Source organism: Lissotriton vulgaris, chromosome 2_1 (assembly GCF_964263255.1).
Source record: "Lissotriton vulgaris chromosome 2_1, aLisVul1.2, whole genome shotgun sequence".
NCBI lineage: Eukaryota > Metazoa > Chordata > Amphibia > Caudata > Salamandridae > Lissotriton > Lissotriton vulgaris.
In genome coordinates this window covers 576,524,569-576,546,772 of record NC_141687.1, presented here as the reverse complement: position 1 = coordinate 576,546,772, position 22,204 = coordinate 576,524,569, and the positions used below count along the sequence as shown (strand labels likewise).

Genomic DNA, 22,204 nt, shown 5'->3' with positions numbered 1-22,204 from the left:
AGGAGCTCATTTAGAGCGAGGCAGGCGGGCCAGGTGTTCACTGGGATAACGTAGGGGCTGCATCCATCAGTGCTCGCCAACCCGCTCCACATATTTCTACACTCGCAAAAATTGCATCATTTCAGCTACACCTACGCCCATACCTCTTGCTTAACCCCTTCGCTGCGGCGGCTATTCCGCCGCAGCGCTAAGGGGGTGGGGCGGCCGCAAGGCGGTTCCGTGCTTGTGACGGAACCGCTCCGTCACGGCTCCCGGGTGAGCTGTGCTTGTGACGGAACGGTTCCGTCACGAACCCGCCCGCCCATTAATTAGTCAGGGCAGGTGCAGAATTCGCGCCGCGCAGGCGCGGCGAGCGGGCCGTGACGGAACCGTTCAGTCACAAGCACAGCTCGCCCGATGCTTGTGACGAAACGGTTCCATCACAAGCATGCAAGGGGTTAAGGACTGAAATGCAAGCTCTTGTTCTCACACATATTGACACTGACAATGAAATGGTGGCTAGTGTCTCCAAGTCTGCCGTTGCCCCCCTCAAAGCTGTCTTACACCTGTCTTAGCACAAGTCCAAATAATTCACACTACAGCTACCTTCTTCTGTGAGAGATTTACTGGTTCCCTTTGGTAGTGAGCCTGCATCACCCACAAGTCATTCCAGAACAATGTATACACCTACATAAAGGAGAAAATACGAATCCCACGTGGCAAAAGAAACTCAATAAGCAAATCCCATTCACTATCTATATTCCAATTTGAATTCCCTCTTGAGCTCATTTCTTTCTCTCCTATCGACAGCCTAAGTGAGACCCTATACTACTGGTCTCACTTTCAACAATAGGAACATGTGACTGTATTTACATCTTCCACTTTTCCTTTTCTAAAATGGTTATTTTCCGTAAATAGTATTACTCTTTACGTTTGACTAGGTCTCAATCAATCAATCAATCAGCATTTGAACAGTGCAGCACTGTCACCACTTAGGGGGTATCTGGGCGGTGTCAGTGCGACCCATCACTCAAAGAGCCAGGTCTTGAGTTTCTTCCTAAAGTCCACCAGGGAGAGTGGTGTTCGAAGATGGAGAGGTAGCTCTTCCAGGTCTTAGCAGCGATGTGGGAGACTGGGATCCATCTGAAGATTCTGGGAGTGTGCGAAGGGTGTAGAAACAGGAGGAGGCAACTGCTTTGACTTGTCGTTTCACTGTTGAGGATGAAGCCTAGATTGCATGCATGGTCTGTAGGTGTGGATGTTTGTCAGATTTCTGCTGGCCACCAGCTGTGGACCCACACGTCTGTGTTCTTCCCGAAGATCAGTACTTCTGTCTTGTTGGTGTTGAGTTTAAGGCAGTTGTCTCTCACCCAGTTAGTTAGTTGGTCATGGCATCACGGAAGTTGATTCTGGTGGTGGAGGGGTCTTCCGTGAGTGAGAGGATGAGTTAAGTGTCTTCTGCATAGGAAATTATGTTGAGGCCTATGGGTCTGACAATGTCTGTGAGGGGAGTCATGTAGGTGTTGAATAAGTTGCGGCTGAGGGATGATTCTTGGTGTACACCGCACAGTACATGAGGTGAAGGGAGGCAGTCAGATGCTCTGTGTGCATCCTGTGAGGAAAGAGGCGATCCACTTGTGGGAGTTTTGCTGAATGGCGATGTAGAGTCTGTTGATTAGGTTGTGGTGGAAAACAGTGTCGAAAGCAGCAGAGAGTTCGAGGAGGATCAGGGCCACAGTCTCACCATGGTCGAGGATGGTTCTGATGTTGACTGTGGCAGTGATGAAGGTGGTCTCAGTGCTGTGGTTGACCAAGCATCCTGTTTGGGAGGCATCAAGTAGGTGGTTTTGTTCCAGGAATTCAGTAAGTTATTTGTTGATGGCTTTCTCCAGTTCTTTGGCGGGATAGGGGAGCAGAGGGATTGGTCGATAATGTTTGGGTTTGCTGGGGTCGGCGAATAATTCCTTTAGGAGGGGACTGACCTCTCTGTATTTCCATCTGTCCAGGAAGGCTGCTGTGGTGATGGAGGTGTTGATGATGCTGGTGAGTTCTGTGCTGATAGGGTCGGTTCAGAGGTTGAAAAGATGATGAGATCAAGAGTCGGTGGGTGCTCCTGAGTAAATTGCTGACATGATGACTGTATTTGTAATTGTAATTGTAACTTGTAGAGCGCAAAATCACCGTCAGGTCTCGAAGCGCTGTGAGAGAGAGCTCTACCCTAGCACACGGTAAGGATATAATTGATTAGGTTGTGCCCCAGGCTTCCACAAAAAGGAGTGTTTTTAACTTCTTCCAAATGGGAGGAGGGCGTGTTTCTTATGCAGATTCTCCGGCAGCTTGTTCCATAGTAGAGGAATTGAGGTAAAAAATGCTCGACCTCCTTTGGAGGTCATGTTAAAGCGGGGGCAGGCCAGCAGGCCGGCCTCTGAGGAACTGAGCAACCTGCTAGGCGTGCAACTTACTAGAACATCTTTAATGTAGTTTGGGGTCTGGCCATAAATGGCTTTGTGTGCGATACAAAGGCAGTTAAACCTGGTTCTCTGCCTGACCAGGAGCTAGTGAAGCTAGCGTAGGAGGGGGTGGCTTGGGCCCTCCTAGGAAGTCTAAAGATCAGTCTGGCGGCATTGTTCATGATCAACTGTAATCTGGCAAGCAACTTTTCAGGGAGGCCAAAGTTTCCGTAGTTAAAGTCGTGACACTATCGTGGCCGATACTGCCATTGTGAGTGTTGCGAAGGAGAGAAGGGGAGCTAGTTTCCGTAACTGTCTTAGCAGACCAACACATGTTCCTACTACAGTAGATACCTGGTGGGTCAGGGAGAGCTTGGCATCAATTTTGATGCCCAGCTTTTTACGGCCTGGCCGGTTCGGGATTTGTGCCCAGCTCCTGTGACCAAAAGAGGTCGCTCCAGGGATTGGTGTCTGTGGTGATGGCCAGTACTTCAGTCTTATCAAGATTGATTTTGAGGGAATTGGAAGTCATCCAGTTGACTGTGTATTTTAAAATGTTTTGCATTTGTGTGTGGGCAGCAGGGGAGTTGTCTATCTGAATGATGATTTGGGTATCGTCTGCGTAGTTATAAACCTTGCACTCCATGTGAGTCAGTGCAGCTACCAAGCGCTGGATGTAGGCATTGAATAGGAGGGGGGACAATGCCGAGCCCTTTGGAACCCCACACGTGAGTTTGCCTGCATCGGACACCTGGTCAGACAGCTGTACTTTCTGTGATCGGTCAGTAAGGAAGGACGTGAGCCATTTAAGGGTCGTTCTCTGGATGCATAACTCCGAGATCCGTGACAAAAGTTGGTCGTGGTTGACCGTATCAAATGCCACGGATAGGTCTAGCAGAACCAGGGCACATGGCTTTTTCTTATTGGCCCTCAGCCTAAGTTCATCTATTACTGCCAGCATTACCATTTCTGTACTATGATGTGCCCTAAAACCTCACTGATTGTTTTGCAGGAGTTGATTTGCTTCTATGAGGTGTGACAAGGATTTGAGCACGTGCTGTTCCAGGACTTTTGCCAGGAAAGGGAGCTGGGAAATTGAGCTAAAATCTTTAAGGTTTTTCACGTCTGCCACTTGTTTTTTCAAAAGAGTCATGACTTGTGCTTCCTTAAAATAGGTGGGAACGTGTCCAGATTCAAGAGACCCATTTAGTAGTGTGAGGACCTCGCTCTCTATCCCTGGTAATGCCATACTGAAAACCCTCGGTGGGCAGGGGTCCTCAGGTGACCCTGACTTAACCCTGCCCATTAAGGGGGTCAGGGAGTCATGATTAAACATTGGGAAGGCGGTGAGCGGTTTATCATATGTGTGTGGCGGGGGGCAGATGCCAGGGGACCAGGGACAGTAAAAGTAAGGTGGATCTCTGCCAGCAGGTCCTTCTCTTTTTTTAAGAAGAAGGACTGAAATTTGTTACAATCTTCAGGGCAGGTGGGGGAGGGGCTGTCGTGGTCTCAGTGGTGATGTTGTCCCAGATTTCCATGGCGTACTCTCAGAGGAGACCAAGTAGTGATCATTTAGCATGTGTGCGCTGGTCGGTCAAAGCTGTTGAGGTTGAGAGCAGTGGGTTGAGGGTTGAAGTTATTGTAGATGTTGGTAATCCACTTTGAAGTGTTCTTTCATGTGATTGGCCACTGTATCAATGCAGGCTGTGAAGGCTGTTCTCTTGGCTTCCTTGCTGCATTGTTGGTTTTGCTGAGGGCTGCTTCGTGAGCGTCTGTTTTGAAGGGGTTCCTTGTGGTGCCCCACTGTTTTTTGAGTCAGCAATAGTTGTGCTTGGATGTTATATGCTCTGGGGTGTGCCAGCTGGCTTGTTTTGAGGTTCTGTTGGTTTCTGCTGCTTTTAATCGGGACGACTCATTTAATGCATTTGGTGATCCATGCAGAGAAGTTCTGAATGCCATGGTCAAGGTCTGATGAAGCTTCAGGTTGGATGTCGCTGAGGGCCTGTGTTCACTGTGTCTCTGTTACCTTGCCCCAGCTGCAGTAGGAGGAACTGTGATGCAAGGGGATGGTGTGCTGAGTGTTGGAGCTGGTGAAGTGAATGATAACATGGTCGGTCCAGGTGAGTTCTGTGATGTAGCTGAATTTGATTCTGCCACTGGAGGTGAAAATGGAGTTGAGTGTGTGTCCAGCTTTCTGCGTGGGTTCAGTAACCAGTTGGGTATGGCCGATGTTGTTCAGGTTCTCCAGTAGGGTGATGGAGTTGCCGTTGTTGAGTTGTCGACATAGAAATTGAGGTTACAGAGTAGGACATAGTGGTAGGAGTCGATGACTAGGGGAGCAATGAGGTTGGAGATGGCGTTGCAGAAAGCCTCTTATTGTGGTCTCGGTGTCAGACTGTATTTGAAAGTTGAGGTGTTTCATGAGGGGTGTAAGTATGGGCCAAAAATCCATTTGGCTCGCGGAATTTGCGGATTTTTGGTAATTTTGCGATCCGCGAATCTTGCAAAATTGCCGAAAAATCCACAAATCCGCTCGTGGGCAGATTTTTTGTTGTTGCAGTTTCTAATTTGTAACATTCTGGCCCACAGGAAGCACTTACAGAGTTGAGGCAGGTGCCCGATTTGAAGCTAACTTTGTAACCATTTTAAAATGGCGCCGGAAAGCTGCCAGAGTTGAAGTTGCTTACTTGCAAGTTGCAACTATTCTCTGACCCTGTCCTAACCCTTAACAGCCTGGTGCCCGAGGCAGGGTCAGAGAATAGTTGCAACTTCAGCGGTGGCAAAGATACAGGCAAGCATGGTCACTGGAGACAAAATCTTCTGGCCCTTTACGCAGCTGCAGTGTAGGAAAAGCACTATACATTTACCCAACGAGGTAGCAATTACTGATTAGCCAGTAGAAAGTACTCCAGTTAAGTAGAGGTATGGCACAACACGGTGGCATCTTCGTGGATAAATATGCAGGCAGGATTCATTCTGGCACGATACTCCTGTCACAAATATTAAACCTCAACCGGAAGCACTTACAGATATAAAAAAAGCAGGTGCATTATAATCAGCCCAAACAACTAATGAGCACTGTCTAGGCTAGGCAGGTGTGCTTCCTCCCCATATCTACTGCCTACAATTAGATGTAATCCTTGATGGAGGTCTTTGCATCCATGAGTTTCTCTAGCGCAATCCCCGTGCACTTCCTGTGAACAGGAGGCTGCTTCCTTCTCATCTGGTGCTCTGATCGGTCTCTGACCCTTTATAAACAAGAATCATGAGAACTCAAATAGAAGCCCCGCCCCACACACACTAGGGTATGCAACGTTTTCCCGCCCTTTCCTCACTATGATGGACAGCTCACTCGAGGGACCTCGGTGCCCAAACAACTAGTGAGCACGGTGTGCTTCCTTCCCATATCTACCACCTGTTTATTATGTAATGTATCTTCTCACTGTACTTTCAATTTGTCGTTCACTGGTGTTGTGCACTTTAGGAAAAAGTACCTTAAATGCAAAATAAATACAAAAAACCATGCATCATTGGACATTAGTGCATCACTGGTTCCTTCTCTATGCACAGATCCAAGGGAAGTAAGGCATATCTTCTACCCCACCATATGATGCATACATTTTAGTACATTTAATGATTTTGACTGCATCACAGTACCTGGCCAGAAAGAATGACCCTGTAGTCATAGTTAATTAGTAATGTAAGAGGTATATTTACAAGGACTTATTGCCACCAGACGTCACTATTTGTGACGTTCTGGTGGCGATAACACCATTGCCTTATTTACAAGGCGGTTTTATGCCATTTAACATGGCTTAATGCTGCCTTTTAAATAATGCACATTTTACACAGCACTTAGAGTGAAAGGGGTGGCAGTGGGTGTTGCAGTGGGCATTCTGTCGCAACACCCACTTCTTTTTGACGTTGCCCCCCTATTTACAAGGGTGGCATAAATAGGGGGCAGTGCCAAAAATGACAAGGAAAAACCTGGCCTTAACCTGGCACAATAAGGAGAAATGATTAATTTCACCTTGCTTTTGCTATTTCTATGTGTGCTGCATTCTGGGGCACACGTAGAAAGAGCAAATCGCCAATAGTGATTGTTCATGTGCAGGAAAGTGTCCCTCCCTGCACATAAACAATCACTTGAAAATGACGAGTTGCAACTTTTATTTGTGGTGCAGTCTGCAGCACACAGAAGTTACAAAGCGCCATTATTGATTGTTTATGTGCAGGAAGGGACATAATTCCCTGCAGCGCAAGCACCCTTGCACTATAGTGCAAGGGTGCCTGCGTTGGCGCTAGGCAGCTTTACTTAGCGCCAGCGCTAGAGGAAACGCAGAGGTGTGCCACATTCTTTTAAATATGGTGCTATCCTGCATTTTGAAACTGCCGGAGCACCGTGGTGGCAATTATGGCTTATCACTGTGCTCCAACAGTTTCCTTGTAAATATGCCCCCTAGTTTGCCTAAACCACTTGCAGGGTTTGGACACGTCAATCCAGGATGTCCTAGTACATTAGAAAAGCTGTTGTCCCTGTGTTATTTAAGGTGATTCTACAAAGATTCATGAGTTTGTTTCCACTTCCAAACTTTGATGATACCCCTATTGTTTGAGATGTTCTTCGTGCAGCACTTTGTCGTGGCAATCAAAGTGAGTGTGTACTTACACCATAACTGCTTAATGGATATGGTTTTGATAACTGCGTTGGGGAAGTATGGCATCCTGCTTTTGATATTTTTTAAGGATTGAATAAATACATATGACTATCACATTGATGTTACTTTGTTAGGTTGCTATCGTGTTATGCTATGATAGGTCATAACATATCATGATGTCCTATATTGTTGTTATTTACTTTACAGTCAATCATTTCCAATGTCCCCTTAGTGCTCTTTGGCGTTTGAAAATCTATTTATAAATGGCTCCACTAGCAGGTTGCTCCTTTGGGGAATGGGTTTGCGGTAAACCACGGGTACTTGCAAACCTATTCCCAAAGGTAACAAAGATTGGTCTGTGATGAGATCAAGGGCCGCATCATTGACAGTAGGGTGGCCATCTAGGAGCGGCGAGGGGGGCGGTAAGGTGGCTATAGGGGACGTTAAGCATATACATCTGTGGCTGAATTTCACAATGTTAAACTAGAAAACCTGGGATTACTCCCAGTTTCCCCACTTTGCCAAATTGAGTGATCCTAGGCATTTGTGTACTGCGGTAGACACTAGTTGTGTTTGTGTGTTAGCCTGCATTGTATAATTAGCCCGCATGTAGTGATTAATAAAGCTTATACCAGTACCCTGCCACTACTGCTCTGTAAATACACTAAAGTGAAAGGTAGCTACATAACATATACCAACGTGGTTCCTAGAGCACCAGAATATAATTGTTACGTTTAATGTTTTTTTTGCAGACTTTTGGATTTAAAAGAGGCACTGTTGAACCAATCAGCAGTCAACCCAGATCAGTCACTCCTGAACTGCTTAGAAGATTCAATGACTTGGTTGGCCAATCAATCACAAGGTACCCCTTTGTTCACCACTAAAGTGTTGAAGCTGGTTTCCTTTAGAACCTGAGAATCTCATAATCAGGTGCTGGTTTGTGAATGCACCTCAATGAGAATTCATATCCAAATGTATCCTCTGTGCCTGCTTTCTAGGTCTGTCAATGAAGCTGTAGTATGTAGACATTTCACGGGGCATGCATTTATTCTACCAGAGACTTTCATAGTGTCTTCCTCGATGTATAACGTTATCACTGTAAAATATGCAGTATTAGGCTATGTGGCAACTTGGCAGAGAAAAACAGAGAGGTTCGAACTCCCATGGCTGGCTCAAACAGGCTCGCTTGGGTGGATATTTATGCAAGCATTAAACCCACGTTGGCCAGTACTTTGTTCCTATACATGGACTGCTAATGTGCACTAAAATGCATAGTAAATATTTCATGGAAGTCATACAGTAGCTACCTGTGTCATGTCAATGTACCTATGTTCAGAGGCAATATTTTGCAGCCACTTCAAGTGGACTTGTAAGGACAATGTTGCATTGAACAACTTTTAAAGCTAACTCTGATCATTTTGACATCGATCAGTAACTACCATTGTCTTCATATTCATGTGTCAAGGTCTAGGGGAGCCACTGCATAGTGAAATCCAGTAGGGTTTTCAGTTTGACTGGACAATATTCATAGACTTGGCATTGAATTTCACTACATATACATTTTCCTTACTCATGTTCATTGAGGATATCCCTAAACCCTGATTGTACTTACTATTTGGTGGGCTGATAAGCTTAGTTTTACCAGGAAAGCTGCATGTTAAGAGAGGTGATATTGCAACTAAACCCATTTGGCCTCTAGCAAAATGCCTTTTTTTGTATGATCACCTCTGGACCGATACAGCCGTTTTGCTTCTGTGCACTGGGACTCTGAAAGCCAGGCTCCCGGTGTATGTGCACTGACACCTAAACTATGTCAAGATTGACTACACTCCTGAGTGGCACTAGTGGACTGAAGCACACTAGAGTGACAGGGCTAAACATCCCTGCATGCCTGCCACCAATTATACCCTGGTTGTGCAGGATTACTTCAAATTTCAAACCCTTTTTATTTATTTATTTTATTTATTTATTTTATTTATAGAGTTTTGTATAGCGCGGACAAGACCCGTGGGTATCAGAGCGCTTAACAAGGAAAGAATAACATGTAGACATTATAGTAGCAGTAAATCACAAAAAACATAATTATGAGGTAGAAGGTAATGTACTGTATAGACATGTTAGATATATACTTCCTAATGTCTGTGCAATTAGCAATTGGTGACGAACTAGGCTTAGCTTGTGTCATGGTAATAGTACAAGCATGGAGAGGTAGAGTTTGACAGGCCTAAAACCCTGCTTTTAATTATTAATAAGTTACCCCAAGTAGACTGTAATGGCTAATAAGGCAGGGCACAAGTTATATAAAGGTAGGAACTGTAAAGGTTTAATGTAAAACATATCCTTACAGTTACAAGGCACCCAAAGCCATTTCCCTGTAACAGGGTTACGTTTGACGAGAAGAAAGCATTGGGATATTAGTACATTTAGAGAATATTTTATCTGCTTAGGAACCAGTTAGCAAGTTTGTTCTTTGTTGTTTTAAAATATTTATTACAAGCACAACTGATTGGTAAAGTCAGATTTGACTAATTACTTTACAAAAACAATTTTTTAATGAACTTTAACCTGCCTCAAACCTCCAGAAGCCTATTTGTATGAGTTTTCAACTGCTATCCATGAGCTGATTAGCACCTTGATGAGGTGTGAACTTGCTCCCAGGGCTCAAAGGTCTTGGTGTGAAGAGGCATTCTGTTCCTCTGATAGGATGACCATCTGGGCAGTGCCCAAAAACTTAACTTCAAAAGGGCTTCCCCTATCATAGGCAGATGTAGTTAACACATGGTCTTTCCCACTCAGTAGTCCTTCCAGTCAGTCAGGCACCAATCCCAATGGAAATGAATTTGTTCCCAGAACCAGTTTTGAGTGACCGCTCATTTCCCTGACCACACCTCTGTGGGCACAGGAGCTCTGCACAAGCAAAGGAATAAAAGTTCTGCCATGTTGGATTTAGGTAGAGAACAGCACTGTGGGGTTGTTTTTAGCAGTAGGGGCAGGAGTCATCCCCATTCACAGGCTAGTGCCAGGCATAAATGTGGCACCCCTGGAATTCATATTAAGTACATTACTGGACCTGTGGAATGACTGCACCAGCTGTTGAGACCTGTGAGGAGACCTGAGAGGCAGATTCTTCTCCGGCTAGCCCCCAGAACACAGAATCAGACTCCAGGGGTCAGTTGACTGACCTCCCGTAATGCTACAGAGACAAGGCCAGTTCACCAATTCCAACCGGACCTGCCCTGATCCTTGCTTGGGGCTTCTATTGTAGTAGCCCTGATCCCCATTTACTGTTCTTGAGGTGGTGGCCTCTGTTGTAGTAGCCCTGATCCCCATTTACTGTTCTTGAGGTCATGGAACCTTTGGCTGGCATCTGTTCTTGAGGTCATTGAACATTTGGCTGGCATCAGAGTGAGTGTACTCCTCCTGCCTACACCCTTAGACCTGGGACTTAAAAACTTTCTACAATCTTTTTAACCCAAGAACATTTGGGAGTCTGAGCACAACCTGCCCAGCCGATCCATCAAAGGTGCATCACCACTGGGCTTGACTTTACCATAGCTCATGTTAAGTTATTCTCTCAAAACTGGAATCCATCAAGGCCGAGCCCTCTTCGGTCCCAAACCGTAGCTTCATAGATGCCACTATTGAAAGAGAACTGATTGGAGCCAGAGACCTCTGGGACGTGAAAACCTGAACGTCTCCTGCAGGAGCTTTTCCCATCTTAAACTAGAAGGCTCCATTCCGACGCCAGTATCTGTCGACATTGAGCCCTTTTTCTCTTTGTGTCAACCCCCTTGCCTGATTTAATGAAAGGCTGTCACCGTCAGGAGGTCGCTATTCAACTGGGACAAACTGGTACCTGTATCTGACCCATGCTGCATCATTGTCAGCCTTAATTTGCACCTAGGTACCAGACAAGTGCAACTATATGACCCCGGTTTGCGCCAAACTCCTTTTGGTAATATTTTAATTTAAAACGTGAAAAATGGAAACATCCGGTTCCTCTTATATGATATTTTTCATTCTGTTCATTACATTATTTACAGTTTTTTTAAGTTGTATTGGAATTTTTATTGTGTTGTGTTTCCTACTTTGTAACTTTTTTTGTTCTTTTAAATGCTTTACACATTTTATTAGGTTAACCCTGTCTGCTCTTTGCCATAGCTGCCAGGGGATGAACTCAGGTTTAAATAACTGAAATGTAACGACACAATAAGAATAGTGACATTATTACTTGTAGTGGACTACCACCCACCTCAACTAATAATCCACTTTCTCACTCTGTCATTCTGCGTACAAGGGCAATGTATGCACTATTGGAACAGTTATTTTCCTTTTGCAAGATTGTTTATGGAAGATGCGGCATTCTTATTAATTTATTGACACAATTTCCCCTTTTCAGAGAATCAGGAGGAAATATTTCAGCTCATCCAGTCTCTTCTTGCCCATAATTATACATTTGAAGACATCTCCCAGGTTCCAGAAGTCCTAGGGCTGAAGGTAAGCAGTTATCACATTAATCACATGACAATGTTACAGAATGATGGAACAGATCCCAAGTAAACGCACATACCATAAGAAACTGCAAGGAACTTACTAGATCAAATTCAGTTTATTTTCACAAATAAACTCACACAAAGCATTTCAGATCAAACGAATGACCAAATTACCATCTCCTTCATTGACATTCACATCACATTTGTAGTAAATACTGAAGAGTGACACAGCAAGGGTCTGTAAGCTCCCTGTTTCAGCTTGCCTCATATGTTGCAGTTCCTAAAAGTATGTAAAGTTTGCAAAAACACTACAGTATCAGAACTAGATTAACTTGCCTTTATTCTATGTTAATTTGTGAGCTCAGAAAGAGGAACATGTTTCTAAATGAGTCGAAGCCTCACCCAATCAATACTGGATCAACACCTAACCTTTTATCTAGTTAATTAATATATATTTGGGTCCACTTTTGCGAGGGGTTCAAATTCATTCTCCCCTGTGACTCTTGTTAATTTCACTCTTCATGCAAAGATGCTCTTCACCCTGTGGAAATATTTCTTTGGATATTTGGGGTGATAGATCAAATCATCACATTTAACAGATATGTACAAAAGACCAAGATTCCATGACAAATCTTCTACTTTGGTTACATTTAGTGGTGACACCTCCTGTCCATTGGTTTGTAAACCTAAGCATCATGAGCTGTTCCTTAGACCAGCTGGATATCACAAAGAGCTTATTGTCTGGAAATTTTTCAACTGAATTTTCCTACAACACTTTTACATATGTACAGGAATTATCTGAAAGCAAGAAGAGCTGGCCAATCCTCACAGTTTGTTTCAAAATAACACTGAGCTGTGAGTTGTTCATCTGTTCTTCATTTTGTCCCATGTGCTACTCTAAGATACCTTTCTTTCACTGAAACTGAGATTTGCTAGTATGTTTAAAAAAAGATTAAAAGCCATAGTCATGAACTCCAATTTGAAGTATGTAAAGCATTAATACAGTATCACTAATCACATACTCCAAACGCTATTCACAAACTTACAGCAGGAGTCCTCTGCCCTATCTTTTCTGTGCAGAAAGCTTCACACAGAAATAGTGCTAGAAAGGTTAATTTGCTTTTTTGTGTCGTAATTCTTTATTGAGAGATTAAAGGTATATACATTCATAAAAGTGTAATACATTATAGTAGACCCATAACAGTCTTTGTATTTAACATATTTTGTATAATATGAAGAAGAAAAAACTTGCATATAATAAAGGAAAGGGGAGGAAATAGGAAAAATGAAATAAAAGACAAAGTGTAAAGAATAGAAAAGGAGAATAGTGGACATGGTAAATAGTTAATCTAACTGTTGCTAGATAGATTCATGAGAAAAAGTTAGGCAAAGTAAATAATGGGTTGGGAAAATATAATTTAGAAATAGTAAAATATGTTGTGCATATAATATGAAGAATGATATATGCATACATATGAGTGATGGAAGTTCATGAAAGGTATAAAAAAGCTAAATAATTAAGTAAAAAGTAGATAAATAAATAATGGCTAAATAAACGGATAAATAAATAAGTGAATGAATATTTGAGAGTGGATGAGCAATAAAGTGAATAAGGAAATGGAAGAATGGATAGAAAAAAAAAACCAGAAGTGAGACCTCCTTACCCGGAAAGAAAAGGAAGATAGAAATAGGACTTGAGGAGTAAAAAAGGAAAGAGGAAATAGGAAGGAAAGAAAAACAATGAGAGGGAATTATTTAAGGAACTCAGAGAAAAGGAGTCCATACTTGTTGAAATATTTCTTCTTGGTCTTGTAATTTGTATATTATATGCTCATGTGATGCTGTCTGGATCATTGCAGCCATCCAGTTCTCCTTAGATGGAGGACTGGGTGATCATCACAACCTTAAAATACAAATTTTGGCTGTGGAGAGTGCAGTATGTAAGAGTCTGCGCTGAGGACGCATGATATTATATGAACTTCCAAGATCATGCAATAAAAAAGTGGATGATGTAAGAGGAAGCTTAAGAGGTATAGTTTCACTTATTATGTCTCCAATTTGTGTCCAGAAATGTTGTATAGAAGGACATTTGTAAAGTATATGGAGGAGATCACAATTAACTCCAGATCATCTCCAACATTTAGAGTTTGGTAATAGTCCTGGTCTTTGCAATTTTAATGGTGTCCAGTACCATTCATGTAAGGTTTTAAAAAGGCAAAATGTTAAGCGTGCTTCACGAGTGCCCTTGTCCAAGGCTTCCAGAATGTCGGGCCATGTATTTTCGTCCATAGAGATATGTAAGCGTTCTTGCCATTTCCCGTAAAGAGTTTTAAGAAGTGGTTGTGAGTATAGATGATTAGCTAGAGTACGATATAACCCTGACGTTACTCCTTTATGTTTACCCCAGACGTGAAGATAGTTCCATATTGACATTGCACTAACGTCCAAAGGGAAGGGTCGAGACATCTCTTTAGACAGTGCTGTAGCTGTAAATGTCCCAAAGTCTGATGTAAAGGTAGGTCAAATTCTTCACAAAGAAGTTCAAAGGATTTAAGTTCAACATTTATTATAATCTGATCTAATGTCTGGATTCCCCTTGAACTCCAGCTAGTCCAGTAAAGTGCTTGACCATTAATTTGAGTACTTTCATTATGCCATTATGATTATTATTATTATTATTATTATTATTATTATTATATTTAAATTTATATGGTTCAACAGCTACCCGGAGGTTTCCCGGTGCCTATGGACACAAGTTAAGAGAAAGAGCAACCATTAGAGCTTAATGATTCAATAACCATGTTTTAATACCTTTCCAAAATGTGACATAGTTATGCTCAAGACGGAGTGAAAGTGGTAGTGAGTTCCACAGAACGGGAGCCAGTTGGGCAAAAGATCGACCACCCATCCGAGCCAGTTTGAACCTAGGGGTCACGAATTTGGCCTGCTTGAACGAGCGGAGAAGGCGAGTGCGAATGTATTGTTGAACTAAAGCACTAAGTTAGCGAGGCGCCATCCCGGCGTTGATTCTGTGCAGAATGCTTGAATTTATATTGATTTTCAAACTTTAGCCAGTCTAAGTCCTGAAGGGTCTTGGTGAAGGAGGCCATTCAAGGAAGCTGGTGTAGAAGTCTGGCTGCTGAGTTTTGAACCACTTTCACCCTGCAAATGACATGTTTGTTGGCCCCTAGATATAAGACATTCCCGTAATCCAATCTTGACACAATCAAAGCTTGGACCACCGTCTTTGAGCCATAGGAGGCAGCATCCATTGAATCTTTTTTAACCATTTCAAAAGGGCAAAGCACATTGAGATGAACTTGACCACTTGTTGTGGTCGTCTATAATAATGCCCAGGTTGCGAACAGATTGCGAAGGCTGGGGAAGGGGACCCATTTGGTGCGGCCATTGCTGTGGGCCCCAAAGATCTTTATTACCACCAAGAATGAGGAATTTCATTTTTCCTCCATTCAGTTTCAATTTATTTGAATGCATCCATCCAACAATGTTTTGTAAGCCTATTTAGAGCGAAGACACCTTAGAAGTGACATTTGTAGATAAAAAAAGATAAGCCGAGTGTCGTCTGCAAAAGAATATATTGTAAGCCCAGCTTCTTCTGCAATGGCTGCCAGGAGACTAGTGTAAATGTTAAAAAGTAAAGGGCTCAACATGGAGCCCTGTGGGATTCTATAGGGGGAGACATGAGGACTGGTGTTAGCCGCCAATGAGAATACCTGAAATGTATGATTAGTTAGAAAACTCACCAGCGATTGCAGAGCAGCGCCACCAATACCCTTGGAATGCAAAATTTGAATAAGGGTCTCATGTGATAACAAGATGAGTGCTACTGTATTACCCTTGTCCAGTCGCTGACGGATGGTTTCCGTTACTGCCAAGAGTGTCGACTCGGTAGAAAAACCGGTTCTAAAACCAGATTTAGACGGATACAGGATATTTTTGGAGTTCACGAATTGAGTCCGTTGGTTGTGAACAGGTTTTTCTAAAATTTTGGAAAATGCAGGAAGCAGAGAAACGGGACAAAAGTTAGAAAAAACTTTCGGGTCAGAGTTAGCTCTCTTTAGCAAAGGGAGGATCATCACATGTTTCCAAATAGCAGGCACTACTGCTTCCTCAAGTGAGGCATTAAGAAGTTCCCTAATCCATTTCAGAATCAAAGGGTTTAGTTTTTTTAGAACAGAAATTGGGAAGGGTTCCTTACGCCATAGTGGAGCTTTAGAGTGTAAACGATGGGCAATTCTTAAAAGTCGATGTGCTCTATGCCATGCTTGATTTGTAGCATGAAGTACCGGATGTGGAGGGGAGGATCGAGGTTTACAAGCACTGTATAAAAAATTGAGACAATCATCGCAATTAAATATTAGATGCTCTGTTGTAACCCATTGTGGAGGTTCAGTAACACTTGGAAGTAAATAAGCCAACTGTGAGAGGTGTAAGGCCAAGGAATAATGTTCCAATGATGGTAAACTTAATCTGCTATGGGAACGTTGTGCCAATAATTTAGCAGCTGCCAAACGAGGATGCATGGTTCCCCAGACAAATGACCGTATACAAGAATCTATACGGCAAAGCAAGTTCAAAGGTATTACAACCAGAAGCATTCCTAGAGTATAAGTAAAGCAGGTAGAGTTACCATTGTCACAGCCTGGACTCTCCCGCACATGGAGAAGCCCATAAGGGACCATTTAGGAAAATCAGTTTCCATTTATGCTATAAGAATTGAAAGATTATCCGAAACTATTCCCTCAAATCCACGATTAATCAAAATTCCTAGGTATTTTAATTGAGACGGTTTCCAACAGAAGGGGTATCCATCTATTGAAGCTTTTGTGGTACCAGAAGAGAGTGAAAGAGCTTCACTTTTGTCCCAATTCACCTTATAACCAGAAACGATTGAGAATTTATTGATAATGTCAAGTAAAGTTGGTAGGGAATGGAAGGGATCTTTAAGTGTGAGAAGGATATTATCAGCATACAAGTATAATTTTGATATTCCTCCCATAATAGGTCATAAGAATAAAAGGGGGGATAGTGGGTAGCCTTGACGAGTGCCTCTTCGAATTGGAAAGTAGTCAGAAAGAAAACCTCCAGAATTCACCTGGGCCATGGGGTTATCATATAATAAACCTTAGAGATAAACTGATCTCCTAGGCCAAATAGTGTCATAGTGACAAAAAAGTAAGTCCAATCAATGCGGTCAAACACTTTTTCAGCGTCTAAATAGAGAGCAATTGCATCCTCCGTCATTTCTTTTGCAGGCCATAGAGCATTAGCTAATGATCGGAGATGGTTTCTAGAGGATCGGCCTGGGACAAAGCCAACCTGTGAATGATGTATTTGAGAAGGAATAACTTTACATAATCGTGATGCTAAAATACTTGCTAAAATCTTAATATCACTGTTTATAAAGGATATGGGGTGGTAGCTATCACATATAGGCGGATCTCTACCCGGCTTGGGGATGACTGCAATCAATGCTTTATTAGAAATAAGACCAAGAAAGGATGTCTGAACCGCTTCAGGAAAAGCAGAATGAAGGGTATTAATTACTTCTGTCACTGACCATTTATAATATTCTGCAGGAAACCCATCTTCACCTGGGGATTTGTGATAAGGTAATTTAGAGATAGCTGTAGCTACTTCCTCTTTAGTAATGTCACCACCAAGTAAATCTCTACCCTCATCTGTGAGACATGGAAGATCGATTTTTGCAAGATATGCAGCTTTTTGGTCTTCATTTGCTGGATTAACTGGCATATAAAGTGCTTTATAAAAAGATGCAAAAGTGTTTACTATTTTTTGTGGTTTGGTGAGAATCTCATCAGAGTCTGTTCGGATTGCAGATATAGCTATGGATGCTTCACGTTGTTTCAGCTGTGCTGCAAGCAGTCGGCCTGCTTTCTCCCCTTGTTCATAGTGTCTACCTTTTAAACGTTGAAGAGCATATTCTGCTTTTGAAGTGTAGAGATTATTAAGTGCCATTTTAGCTGTATAGTATTTAAACAAGTAAGAGAAACAATTCGAGCTTCGAGTTAAGTACGACATAAGGGTGCAGATTTATTGGCTTCAGCTCCATCTCTCATTAATTGTCCGCGAATAGTTGCTTTTGCAGCTGCCCAAATGGTTCTACAAGAGCTAACTGAGGATTTGTTATTGGTTAGATAGTCAGAAATATGAGAACGCAGTTGAGTTTTACCCTGAGGCGAACTGTATTTTTGAATGTTCATAAGCCATGGTTTCCGACCTGGACAGATTAGACCTACTTCCAGAGCAAGAAGAACTGGAGAATGATCCGAAATAGATGCTTCTAGAATATTGAATTCATGAGTGATTGCAACTACTGAATGGAAAATAAGAAAATAGTCTATTGGAGATTGTGTGCCATGGGCAGAGGAGAGAAAAGTATACTCTTGATCTGATGGGTGGCAAAGGTGCCAGTGATCTACTAAACTGTGGCCAGATGTTATATCACCCAGTAAGGCTCGATTACCAACATTACATATGTCTAAGGGTCCTGTTCTATCTAAAATTGAGTCACAGGGCAGATTCCAGTCACCACCAATGATATAACTGGATGCTCCAATTTCCATGAACAGGCGGTTCAAGTTGAGAAAATAGAAGCGTTTAGAACCTGTTGGTGCGTATACTGAACAAATACAGAGGGTCCTTTCTAAAATGTTAAACTTAGCAAAAACGTACCTTCCATTTGGGTCAATCCAAGTTTTGACAGTTGTTATAGGTAGGGATTTATGTAAAAGGATGGCCACACCACATTTCCGTGGTTGTTTTTTGTCAGGAGATGATTGTGTTGTTAATCCGCAATGAATAACTTTACCCACCCATTCACGCTGTAATTTGGATGATTCCAGAGCATCTAAATGGGTCTCTTGTAAAAGAGCAATATCAGTTTTTTTTCTTTTTAAGATAGGAGAGTTCTTTTTTGCATTTTATAAAGGGATTAAGGCCATTAACATTCCAAGAAATTATGCGTAATGATCTAGAAAGAGAGGATGTGTTCATTGCGATGTGCGCAATAGAGGTATAAAGATGTCAATTTAAATGAAAAAGTCAGTATTAGGAGTAAAAGATTTAAGGGCATATTTACAATAACTGGCGCATCCCTGCAAATCAGCAGGGATGTGCCAGTTATTGTGCGCCACAGCTCCGCCATCATGGATGCGCTGCATTTACAATGCGGCGCACCATGATGCAAAAACGGCACAGATGTGTGACTCATCTGTGCCGTAAAAGTGACGCATTGCTGGAATTTCGTTGCAAGCGCGACGCAGCTCCAGCAATGCTCTGGGGGGTCCTATCTAGTTAATGCTGCGTCAATCCTTACGCCTGCTTCAGGTAGGCGCAGGGTTTTAACGCAGCATGGACCTAAAAGTGACTGAGTGAAATCTTGTAGATTTCACTCAGCCACTTTTAGGAGGCGTTCCTGCGCCGGAACGCCTCCTAAAAGTGGCTGAAAAGTGCAGTGAATTCCAAGTAGATAAGTTTCTATCTTCTGGTAAATGCGCAACAAAATCAATGCATTAACTTTAGGTTAATTTGCTTTTATATTTTATGTTAAAAAAAATGTTAAAGAATGAAAAACTTGTATTATTTTCCCTATACTTTTGCATAGGGAGATCTTTACCTTGGTGGTGGAGATCTCCACCTATGTGTGCAAACTTAACAGTAGTGAGTTTATATTTGGAAATCTTGTTGTAGGATAGACCACTACCTGATTTAAGGGGGTGAAGACATATAAGTCTACCCCTAAGTGTAAATCTACACTCAGAAATAGTGAATAGTAAAAATTGTAGAGTTACAGCTCGGTGTAGTAGTAAATATACTTGTGAGTAAATATGCACTCCTTGGTGTTTTTAAAGCACCCTTTCTGTGCTAGGACTAAACGTCTAAATAGGGAAAATGATCCAGCAGTAACTCAGCAAATTAGCTGAAGTACACCAAAATCAAAGAGTGAACTTTCTAATTAATCCTGCAAATTGATGGCCCTCATGGTGATGGTGCATCATTATTGTGTCCAGGAGTTATAGAGAGGCAGGCAAATCATTCGAATTTGAATGCACATATGTATTCACACATATGAGGCCTGCACCTTACATAGTATCTTTTATAGCAAATTGGTCAATAGATGTTTCTAGAGTTATAATTTCAAGACAAACACCACTTACTAATAAATAATATTACAATCTGATTTTACTGTGAATAAATAAATACATGTTCAGTTTTTATATAGTATTTTCTGGTTGGACAGGCCTGGTTCTAATGTTTGGCTTATAAGAGAGTAAAGCACAGGGAAATTAGGCAATTTGTGATCGATCACTCAATTTCGTCAAATGAAAAGCTGAGATTAGAACGAGCATCTCCTGGTTCCAAATCTCACAGATCAACCACTTGTGTACAAAGCAAACAATACATTTGACACAGATCTTGATTCTTTATAGTTTACTGAAAGTGCCTTCAATCGTGTGCTATACAAATCCTGATTACCAGTTATAAACAGGTCAGTAGTTCATTTAAGATGACAAGGTTAAAGCATTTCAGTGTTTGGGGACCAGTACCAAAAAATGCTTGGCTACCATTAATGTCAGAACCAAAATTGCAACACAGAGTGTTTCTGAAAGTAGCAGTCTAGTCTAGTAGCAGAACAGGAAAGTTGCAAGCCATGGGCAAATTGGTGCACAGTGCATCCTCCTTCCCAAGGGCATGTGGTAAAGTAATCACTTTCTCTCTAACCCTCCTCTAGACATTTCTCTATCTCAACCTCTCCTTTCTCTACCTACCTACCTCAACCTCAACACTCTCTACCTTTCTGCCTACCTCTCTTTTACTCCACACATATCTCTTGCGTTATTACCTCTCTAGCTCCCCAACTGACCACACCCCACTTTATCTCTCTCTCTTTACTTCTCAGCCCAACCTCTTTAAACTTACTATTCACTAGCCTCCCTCTGCCTGCATTGCCTATACCCCCCATTTTCTTCCTACCAACCTTTATCTACTTCTACTCTCTCTCTCAACCTCTTCAAATTGTTGTATTTCTTCTCTCTCTAGCTCGCCCTCACTAAGGGCCAGACGTACGTCCATTTTTAACGGTTGCAAAAAGAAAATCAGGCCATTTGCAACCACTAAAAAGGGTTGTAGTATGTACGAACCCTATTTTGCGAGTTGATAACCTATTACTGACTCGCAAAATAGGGTTTGCAAGTCGCTATTAGGAAGGGGCATGTCAAGGGTGTCCCTTCCTAATAGCGGGTCGCATGGCGAAATACGATTGTTTTTCTACCGCAAATGCAGTCGCAAAACAATTGCAGTTTACCACTTACATTCAAGTAGGTGGTAAGCCAGTCGCAAACGGGAAAGGTACCCCTGGGGACCCCTTCCTCTTTGTGAATGAATGTGAAGATATTTTTTAAAAGCAGGCAGTGGTCCCTGGGACCACTGCCTGCCCTTAAAAATGAAAAGAAATCTTTTCATTTTTTTCTTTTAAACACATCCACTTTCCTTTAAAGAAAACAGGCTGCATTTGACAAATAAGTTGCTTTATTTAAAAAGCCTACACAGACATGGTGGTCTCCTGTCCCCAGCAGGCCACCATCCCTGAGATTATTGCCCAGTCCTAATCAGTCGAAAATTGCAACCTTTCCCATGAATCTTGATGAGACAGGTCTTTTCAACCCCACTGGGAAATGCTAAATGTGTCTGAGTCACCTTAGTACATTCCATTTTGTGAGTTGCAAATTGTGAGTCACAAAAAATCTTAATTTGCGACCCGCAAAACGGAATGGTCGTAAATCTGTCTCTAAGTGTTTGCCCGTCTCTCTACCTCATTTTTCTATCTAGCCCTTTCTCTCAAAACCTCTGTTACCTCTCTAGAACACTCTACCTCCCTGCCTTTGCTTCATAATTTTTCTCTCATTTCTCTCTTTATTTCAGCACACTTCTTATACTCCACCTTTACGCCACTCTGCCCCTTTCTCAGCATCTAAGTCTACCTGTTCACTCGCTATCAGATCTCTCTCTTTCTAGCACACTCTCTCTGCAATACATCTCTTTCTACCCCACCACTCTCCACCTCTCTCTCATTACCTCACATTTCTCTCACTCTAACCCTCTTTCTTCCTCACCTCTAGCTCTACTTCACTCCTCTCTGCCCTTAGATGATTTGTTTTTAACTGACATCCCATACACCTCTGCCCTCTACTTCACCTGTCTCTCAAACTCATCTTTCTAGTTACCTATCCTCTATCCCTTCGTCACTCTAAACCTTCCCTCTCACTCCTCTCTTCCTTACCACTCTTCCTCACCCATCTCTCCACCTCATTTCTCTAATTCACATGTTATATTTCGTATCTCTTTCTACCCCAACTTATTTTCCTCTCACTGCCTTTTATAACGTCGCCTTTCAATTTACCTCATCATTAATTTATCTCACCTGTCCACGTCATGTCTTTCTATCTCTGTTCAGCTTTCTCACTACCTTACTCCATCCTCACTACCTCTGTTTCTCCATCTCTTTTGTCGAAATATCACTGCTACCACTACTCTCTGTCTTATCTCTCATTGTAACTACAGCCTTCGGTATTTCAACTCA

The 22,204-nt window shown here is 42.3% G+C and overlaps 1 protein-coding gene across 1 annotated transcript in view; it reads left to right on the top strand.

Annotated features, from left to right (window-relative positions):
- LOC147730764 (uncharacterized) overlaps positions 1–22,204 on the top strand; it is a 625,137-nt gene that overhangs the window by 315,797 nt on the left and 287,136 nt on the right. Inside the window, exons 14-15 of the mRNA XM_086955578.1 lie at positions 7,840–7,949; positions 11,487–11,584. Of these exons, the coding sequence (XP_086811704.1) occupies positions 7,840–7,949; positions 11,487–11,584 (208 nt within the window). The remainder of the gene's footprint in view (positions 1–7,839; positions 7,950–11,486; positions 11,585–22,204) is intronic.